The sequence below is a fragment of the Ruditapes philippinarum genome, unplaced genomic scaffold, assembly GCF_026571515.1.
Source record: "Ruditapes philippinarum isolate M1 unplaced genomic scaffold, ASM2657151v2 ctg15659_1_1_1_1, whole genome shotgun sequence".
Taxonomy (NCBI): domain Eukaryota; kingdom Metazoa; phylum Mollusca; class Bivalvia; order Venerida; family Veneridae; genus Ruditapes; species Ruditapes philippinarum.
The window spans coordinates 2,173-12,329 of record NW_026858335.1 but is presented as its reverse complement, the minus strand read 5'-3'; the positions used below and the strand labels follow the sequence as shown (position 1 = coordinate 12,329).

General features: G+C 31.4%; 1 protein-coding gene and 1 long non-coding RNA gene across 2 annotated transcripts; both read left to right on the top strand.

Moving 5' to 3' along the window:
• Window positions 1–1,615: 1,615 nt before the first annotated feature.
• LOC132752872 (uncharacterized) lies at window positions 1,616–3,311 on the top strand. The gene is made up of 2 exons (XM_060743258.1): window positions 1,616–1,773; window positions 2,880–3,311. Exons 1-2 carry the CDS (start codon window positions 1,771–1,773, stop codon window positions 3,285–3,287), a joined length of 411 nt encoding a protein of 136 aa, XP_060599241.1. The 5' UTR covers window positions 1,616–1,770; the 3' UTR covers window positions 3,288–3,311.
• Window positions 3,312–7,685: 4,374 nt separating this feature from the next.
• Window positions 7,686–9,392, top strand: LOC132752871 (uncharacterized). The gene is made up of 3 exons (XR_009628868.1): window positions 7,686–7,792; window positions 8,118–8,224; window positions 8,668–9,392. It is a non-coding gene; the product is annotated as an uncharacterized LOC132752871 (long non-coding RNA).
• The last annotated feature ends 765 nt before the right edge of the window (window positions 9,393–10,157 follow it).

The window sequence follows — 10,157 nt, the reverse complement described above, 5'->3', positions numbered from 1 at the left end:
GGGTCGCTACCTTGAAGGTCAAGGTCAAAGCATGACCTTGCAACAAAATTGTGTCTGGCCCATAACTTCGTTATTTGAAGTCGGATGTTACAACTATTTCACAGAAATGATCACCATATTGAGACAATGTGTCGTGCACAACATTTGGGTTGTTTTTACACTTTGAACTTTGTTACATAATCCTGACACTACAAGAGTCAGTTTATAACTACTACCATACTATCATAACTACTACCTTCCTGTGTCCAAAACCTATTCAGGGAGCATCACCCGGTTAAACCGGCTCTTGTTACATGGAAAACACTGGTGTTAAGACAAAATTCTAGGATTACCCTAAAGTTTATTAGCTGTTTTGAGTCTGAGTTTAGGTAAAATTTCACCTCCAGTTTGATTGTGCATCTTTCACATCATCTAGGCTAGCATGAGAGTCAAGATTATCTAGAACTCACCCGGGGAAATCCGGGATTTCCACTCATTTTGAAAGGGATACAATATAAATTCTTTGTTATTAAGGTGAAAAAGCGCCCCTAGTGGTTAAGTGGTTGCCTTTAATAGTTGATTCATAAGAATTGTAGCCACCATTTATCCCAGCGTGATCGTTAAAGTCGACTAAATGCTTTCGAATAATTGGAATCTATGCATCTCTAAGCTCCGTGAGGAGGTTTTGAAGTTTTGTGTTGCTTTGAAGTTTGTAACACTCAGGTTAGCTAACATTATCTTTCAAAATCGACGCCATATGACCTAATGATGTGTTGGTACGCCGGAAAACCAACCAAACAAACAAATGTGCTGACGAAAACTCGCAAAAGTTCTCATAGTTTTAAAGTTTTAGAAGCAGGTACGTGTTAAATTCAGCTACTGTCTATATGTTTATTATGACTGCATAGTCTGATAAAACAGAAACTCTGGTACTCCATCAATTATGAACATTGATTTCGTTAATATCTATAATCGGGGAATCTACAGCATTATTTTTCTTCATTTTTAATGCGTTTATTGGTTTTAGCGCATTTTACTGATAACGAACATCGACTTGTAACAAGAGTACTTATGTAGTACTCGACTCCATCCCACCTCCAACACTCCTCCCCAAAGGAATAAAAAACAAAGCAAAAATAATATCCCCCCCCCCAATAAAAGAAAAAAAAAACGAACAACAACAAAACACAAAAAAAAACAACAATAAAAAAAAAACGGAACAGCGGTTGAGGTCTCTAGCTGACGTCTGAATTTATATTGACGACCTCATCCCTAGTCCCGTTTTCAATATTTTGTTTGTTGATCAATGAAATTGCACGCATGTACGTTCGTTCGTGCCTTAGATATGTTATGTAGGTACGTTTGTGTATTTTCCAGCCAATTAAGCTATAATTATTTTAATTAAGCATTCCTGTCAACTAAGTTTATCAATCGAGTTGCATCATAGCAACATTTTGTGTTTCAAGCTGACTTATTTTTTTATCAGATCCATCAAATTACATGTTTTGCTCACCTCAATTTATCTAACGCACGTAACGTTAACGTACTATGACGTGTTTAACGTAGTAAAAATACATATCCTGTTCATTGAAACAACAAATGATAATCGCTTGGTTTAAAATTGAATTAGCAAATAGAATAAATAAGGAAATAAAATCATATAAAAACAGGATACATACGTTTATATATCTTTTCCATTTCTTTTGAAATGTCATATTAAACATTAAAACCATAAGATCGGTACATTTGTTATCTTTGTAAAGTTAATAGTTTTAGGAAATATAAAAAGTAATGGTAAGCATGCGTTTAAAAAACGTTATTAACTATAAGGACTTATAAATGATGGTTGCTGGGACGTTTGACAGGTCCTTTAATTTATTGTAAAACTTAAAGATATACAAGTATGCTTAAATTTGATATTAAGAAATATTGATAATTGCTACACAGTCTCTTAGTAAATATAAAATAAATAGTTTTGACTTCACACAAGTAAGATATGTTATGTTCAAAATTTTACACACGAACAGTTATTCACAACATGAATTTATAGCGTCATTAAAAAAACAACTGGCAGTTTTTAAGAAAGGACTAACTTAACTTGACCTGTAATAGGGAACGCAGCTTCCCAACCACAGTTTATTGATTCTGTTTTTTCAAATTTTACACATTCAGAAAGAATTTCATAGATTTCAATATTTTTTGTGATTAAAACATTTAACTCGAGGATGAGCATAGTACATCTTTAAGTAGTATATTGTAACTTGTTTTAATCAAGTGGCGACTTATCTAATACTTGAGATCATCATATGATTATTCTTTTTTCCGTTCAGTTGTCTAATTTTTATTTATGTAGGTACGCCTATCATAATATTATTATATAAACAGGTTTCCTTGCAACAATCTCAACATTAATACAATATGGTTTTACCATCTCATTTAAAATACTTACCAAGCGCGCAACTGCACATGTTCTACCCGCAACCAACGGATCTACTTGCAACCAGTTATTGTGTTTATAATTCAAGTGCAACGGTTTAAAATTACAGCATGATAAACATTGCAAAAACCTAACTTAGATGTTTTTCTGTCGGACAAGACATGTATAAATCATCAAGTTAAATATAAATGTACGAGTTTGTGTCGAAATTTCATCTTGTCATGCTATTTTTTTTTAAAACGCCCAAACTACAATGCGTGGGATAGTAGCTTTAAATTTCCCAAACGGTCAAGCAAATCAATTTGAATTTAAAGCTTGACTAGTCCACTATAGAAATTCAGCAGGTTGATGGTTAAATAGACTCTAGTAGTTTGTTTTATCATTCAGTTTTGTTACTTAATTTTAATCTTAACCGTAAGATCTCTCCTATAATTATTATCATATATGCGTTTTCCTGTTTTAGGGGAAGACCTTCGTGTTACTATTTTTAGCGCTATTTCTGGCTGCAGTAACAGCGCAAATAAAACCATCAACGAATAATTCACAGCTTAACCTTCCTAAGCTAAACCACAAGGAGTTTTCATGGAATGTAAAGCCTCTGTTTGGTAGCGGAAAACCTAATGGCTTATCAGGAACAGGTACTTGGAGACCAGCAAACACTGGAAATATGTCCTCCGCAACCGGAAGTTTGCAAAGCGGAAGTGGATTTGGAGGCGGTGTCAAGGGGACTTTTGGTATCGGCAAAGAATCATCAATAAGTCTAGGTATTGGAGAAGGTGGTGGAAAGGAATTTCATGCAAGCTTATCTGCAAGAATACGTTTTCGCCGGAAGCGCAGAAGTGAAATTATTCGTAAATTGTATGACTTTTGATTAAAGTTATAATGCTTTATAAAACTTACCTTTTATATCTTTTATCATCCAAAATCATTTATTATTATTTTATGTCAATGATGAGACACATAGTGCCTGGTATCAACTTTCTATTTGTGCTTACATTTTGAAATGGAAGTCGCGTTAAGAAACAATGTACGTCTATGCAGAACAAATAGTATCTTACACGGCTTATAATCATAGACACTAGACATTAAACCTGATTTTAAATGAAAAAACATTTACAACCAAGTAAAAAAGTACTTTGAGCTAATTTACCTTAACCGTTCAACAAAAAAAGTTAAAATAACACGGGACAGACAATACTATATTTTATAATGTTCGTGTACTGTTTTTGAACTGGAGAATATATACATGTATAATGTGCGGCCTTTTAAATTACCACGGCAGACACGTGATGAAATTAAACGCCTAAATTCCCGCATGGCTTTATATATAAAGCTATTCTCAAATGTGTTTATTCAATGAATTAACGAAAATCCTGTCAACGGAAGAAATCTTTTCAATCTTGCGACAAGAACGTATTAAGTTTGATGTGTCTAAATGACACGAACGTCTTACTACACAAAAAAGGTTTCTTTCAATTACCGTTCATGAGAATAATCTGACGGGGAAGTCTTAAAGAAGACACTTATTATCTAAATACCAATTTAATACTGGCGGAAATCACGTCTTTGCCTTCTAGACTTGCTTGTAATCAGTGTTCTTCTGAATCTGATGAACAAATATAGCCAAAAGGACTTTTTTCGACAGAATAGAAATGAAAATAAAAAGTAAAAAAATTATTCGGTCGTAAAAATAATTAGAAGTACATTATACACTGTAAGGTATCTTATGTCTGCATAAATGCTGAGTCATTAAGAAACTTTAAGTCAAATTTAAAGGTCATTATGCAATTTATAATTATTTTTTTATGTGTTTGATATCAAAATCATTCCCATCTTTTTAAGTAGCAATATTCAAAGAAGAAGCAGCGGACTCTTGTATCAGCAAGGTATGCAAGGTACACACATTTGACAAAGAGCAATCCAGCTCCCCCATATTTGGATGTTTTAAAGACAAATAAATCTCTGTGTATGTTTTGTATGTTTTAAAAACAAATCATTCGTCTGGCCAGAGATGTAGATATGTTATCTATGTCTATGCATGGCAAATAAGTTTAATGAAAATGCCACTATTTTCTCTTTTTGTCATCAAACATATTTACGAAAGTATTTGCTTGCGCTGAAAGTGTCTTCTGTCTAATTATGCTAAACAGAAACCTCACAAAGAGTCTTTCTTATAAACGTTTTTGAGAATATTCTAGATGATATAACATCAGATTACATTAACAGAAGCCTCAAATGTGAGCCAATACATAAGAATCTATGGAAATACTCAAAGTTTATTGCCATGAATATAGGAAGAACACTTCGACATGGATCAAGAGTTTATTTTGAGAAAAAAAGAGATACAAACTACGATGAAATTGTATGAAACGGTATCTTTTGTAGCGCATGTCTACAAGACTATCATTTGCTCAATCGTTAACAAATTTAGTTTTAATCAAAATCTTGTATTTTTTCCATTAATTTGTGATACAATTATCAAGTTCAAGTACAGACAAGTAATTTGTAAACATAATTATGGTTTTCCGCTCAAAGAATCGTGCTAAATTGATAACGGACAAGTCACATGCGGAATATGTCTTATTTATTTTTCATCAATCATAAATACATAATCGTCGAGTATATGTGCAACAACAACAAAGCATTTTCAGGTTCCTTAGGAATGTCATTAAATCAAAAGCTGGCATTTCGTTATATAAGTGCTACGAATAATACATAAATATGCTAAGACAAAACGAATTCTGTTTAATATGTGCATATTACCTGCTGACTGCACTTGCCTATTTCTTTTACATACAAGCGAGTTCCATTTCCCAATCATGATACCTACGAACTGTTACTTTTCTGGAGGTGTTATATCCATATCAATGTCAATTACACAATAACGCTTTTAGAACCGGCTGAGTTTTCAATCAATGGATTAAACATATCACAAAAAAGAGAAGAATATATGAAACTCGCATGCGTATGCAAAGATTAAGAGCATTAAAATGTGGTTTAATCACTTTCTTTCTTATACGGTAAAGCAAGATTACGTTATAAGGTTATAGATATTATAGAATTCTTTTTAATGACTTTAATGCGTAAAAGGAGTATTCTAAAGTTCGTTTTATATTGACACTGTAATATAACTTTGGAAACGGATCTGAAGGACAATTTAGTATATTGTGTATGCTAGTATACACACGAAAGTTGATTTAAATGATTGCCATATGAATTTATTCTGTTTACATGCTCCTCATGAAATCTGTTGAACGTATCAAATTGCGTAATAGTAAAAATCATCATCATCATCATCATTAGTATTTAATCATTATGTTGTTGTTGTTGTTTGTTTGTGTTTTTTAATAGCATGACATCAATTATGCCATTATATTGAATGATTTCTAGCGTGAATGTAATGAGTAAAATATCCAAATTGCACTACCCTAAATTATTTTGAAGCTTTTATTATACTATAACATGATATCATTTTATATACAATGACAGCAACTAAGGTGTGGCAACATTGTTTTTGTAACTATAGCTATGTGTTCTCCAGTCTTTGTGTTATAAAGGAATCAATTTTTAGTTGTTGGCAAGTAATCTAGAACTAATAGCTATTTTATCAGACACGAACACAAACAAGAACAAGCTGGGTTTCGTCAATTATGTTTAAGAGAAAAAAAAATTATTACCCTTCCAATTTTTTTCCGCCATTTTGATTGGATATTGATAACCCGAAAGAAATTGATATTACCGAGCCAGACGGGTAATATACACACTAAATTTCCCCATTGGGTACCCCACGTTCTAAACAACATGCGCTGTGGCGATGCGCGTACGGATTGATTTTATTCGATGTAAATTTCGATGTACAAGCACTTTTTAACTGTCAAATGATAAATATTTACCGAATAGAGAAACCATACATATTCTCATGAGTATTGAAAACAAATATGACCTTGTAAAAGCTTGATATTAATTCCAAAAAAGTGCGTTCAACAGACTACTCCTTTTCTCTTCTTTACATTCGTTAGGTTCGAAAGAAAATACGTCATGTATTTATGTGACGTCATGTAGTGGTGAAATGGGTACTCTAAAGGGGATCTTATTTCGACGTTTCATTTGAAGTAGCAATGATTTATTTTAAAATCGTCTTAACTCGGCAGGGGAAGGGTAATAAAATTATTATTTTGGTTTTGGAGTGATATATGTGGATATATCATCTGCCAAATATATAAAATCTTGACAGGTAATATATCCACATATATCACTCCAAAACCAAAATAACATATAATATTTGACTAGACAATATATGATATGTCGCTAATAATATTATTCTGGGAAGGATATAGATGTTTTTAAATTCAGGAACATTTTATTATTTTTTAACTGAATTACACCACAATTTATTGCTTCAATTTTACTTTTTTACTAATGGCTATTCATTTTCATCCTGTAAATTCATAGTAAGAATTGAATAAAAGTAGGATCTTATTTGGTCTTTTTTAAATTAAAGACTGAACTCTTGGAATGTTATTGGTCATTTTAGAATTAGTATAAAATGATAACCAAAAGTTAAGTAAACGAAATTTCTAATCTAAAGTGTGAATGGGTTTTTATTGTAGGACTTTTACACATAATGAATGTTATTAAAATAATTAAAAAAAAACAACTTAAAGTTATAATAATAAGCGTTAAAAATATTAAAATAGTTTTATCTTCCGATTCAAGAATTATGCAGTTATAGAGCAAGGTTCATGAACTGAAACACAATAACTGAAACTGAAACTTGAACTACAACTATTATACAAATCTTCATATCAATTTCAAAATCGTTTATTCTTTTAGATTTGACCTGTTTCGAACAAACACACTAAAAAGTGTGTACTGCATACCTATCTTTTGTATATCTGTTATACAAAATGTATTTTTTCGGACTTCTTTCTTGCCTTCATTTTTTTTTCAAAATCCTGCATGACTCATACCTTACAAGTGTCATTTTCAAACATGTAGACTGTTCTGAAAAAAAAGTATATCATTATATCAGTTGATAGTGAAAGAAACCCCGGAAATGTCAGATAGTAATATCGTAACAATTCCTAAAGGTACCGACGTGATATTATATTGGACTGTTTTATAAGGGTCTTTGAGTATAAAACTTTTACGAGTGTGCTTTGTTACTAGATGCAAAATAGTTTCAAGTATATCTTGATTGACTCCTTCTTTTAATAATCATTTTGATTTAATGTTCCTGACCCAAATAAGCATCACCGATAAATGTACATTTGATTTTGAAGAGCAATAAAAGGAAATAATTTTCGCTTCAAAAATGATAACTGGATTAAAAAAAAATTCTGATATTGACCGGTTATCTGGAAACCATTTCCTTTTGTAAGTTTGTTATTTTTATTTCATTTCTTTCACTAAATAGATATTAGTAAATAAAAGACATTTATTTTAACAAAATAGTAATAATAAAACTCGGACCGATTTAACATAGATACCTGTTTTTCTAGAACTTTCATTCAATTTGGTTTTAATTTACATAATATGTCAAACAACGAACGAACAAACAAACAAACTAAAACAGAGGACAATTTATTAAACCCATAGTTAAGATAACAATATAAGATAATGACTGATTCATAATTTTGTCACAGAAAGAGTCTATTACACAGTTAAATCGCATAGGATAAAAGACATATATACATTGTAGGCAACGCATTGAAATGTTGGAAGTGCATCGCCCATGACTGCGATTTAGACCTTGAAGATAATTACAAGGCGTCAAAGGTCAAATGTCAGGATGGTCAAATGTGTATGGTGAGATATGTTATGATTATTTTGTACATAAATACTGGGAATTTCATATGTACGAATATTTCGATATAATCATATAAGTTGAATTAGGAGGTTCCGACTTAGATCATTCTAAAATTGTGTAACACAATAATCAGCAACTTATCTGTTGTTACTCTGTTTAAAAGGTACATATTTATTTATAAATTACCTGAGTATGACAACAACTAGAAATTAATTAAAAGGGAACGTTGACCTAGTTGTAAAGGTGTCCGCCTCATAATCTAGTCATCGTGGGTCTGAGCCTTATTTGAGTCAAGAGTCTGCTCCATCATATAGTACCAGTGCTGGTTTGGTCTACCTGGCGACAGTTGTTTAAATGAAGTTAAGGCTTTTACCAAAACTAAAAGCAATCGATTTCGAACTAAATTAGTTAATCAACAATAAGTATTTTCTTTACAATTCAGAAAGTACGGTACAGAATGTTTGACAATGTGACACACTATGATTCTGTGATACGAACGTGTACTGACACTACCTGTGACACATCCTCTATGGAAGATTTCATGTCGTGTATATCCAACCCTGCAAAGTACATGATTGGAGGTTGCGCGTTGCGATCTTGTTGTGATGACAAAGATCTGTGTAATTCTAGTAGAACAATCTTTTCTTTGTCATATGCATTCTAGCATTGTGTATCACATTTATGCTGTTGAACAATTATACCATAAACGATGTCCAGACGTAGACTGAGTCACACTTTTGTATGTCACTTTTGGGAATGCATTATTTTGTCTTGGTTACTTCTTATATCAGATTTATTGTTTTAATCCTTTTAAATGTAGCATAACGCTAGTAATGCTTATGAAGGCAAATATTATTCTTATAATATCTGCATTTGTACGATTGCTTGGGATGCATTCAATTAAACAAAATATTCCCTGTGTTGCTTTGAAGCTTCTCAAATTTTGTACATTTTGTATACTTATTTTTAATGGGTTGTAAAAACATGATGCGCTGATGATTTTAAAGATAATTGCTGAATTAAGTAAACGACTTTTACTTTTCTGTTATTTTTTTTATTTCGATCAATGATTCAAATGCTTTTATTATTGAGAGTTAAATATATTTTCACCTGTTTCTTGTGGCTGAATGATGTTGCATCTAGTTATGATTAAAAGAGTTATGATTAAAACAAATTAGTGAACAAAGTATTACACAAGTTGTATTATAACTTTTATACATGATAGCATTTAAAAATAAAAATTAAAATTCAACGAGACAATGAGACATGGGAGAAAAAAGATAATGAAATAAATAAAAGAAAATATTCAGATATTTCTTACAAACATATCCGGCCTTTACATATGACATACACATTTAAAGCGATCGTTAATTGTTCATATTTTCATATGTTCTGTCGATAGTTTAAGTTATATTTAACAAAAAAACATGGACTTGAGGGCAATATGCAAGTTTACGGACTGGTTGGTCAGACTGAGGAAGGTATATGGCCCGAAGCGCAGCTGAGGGCATATACCTTCCAAGGTCTGACCGAAAGGTCATGTTTTATTTGTTATATTATACCGAATCTAAATGCTTTCATCCCTTTTGTTGCTGTCAGTTTTACTATAATTTGCTTTCGATTAATAATTTTTTTGTTCAGTGTGTAAAATATCTCAAACGCTAGTCGGATTTTTTGTTATTATTTTCAAGCGATACAGCAAAAATAAAATCATGCTCTTCTTTTGTTATTCAATGTTATTCAATTTTTGTTAATCAAATTAAACAGGCAAAAAAACCCGAACTTAAAGATTTTCACAAACTGTATAAATAAAATTTATAATCAATTTAAAGACAAATCATGACTTTTGATCAACATGTGAAAAATTTACTTGAAACAAAACAATAAATTCAGTAGAAAAAATCATTTAACAACAAAATAAAATATCATACC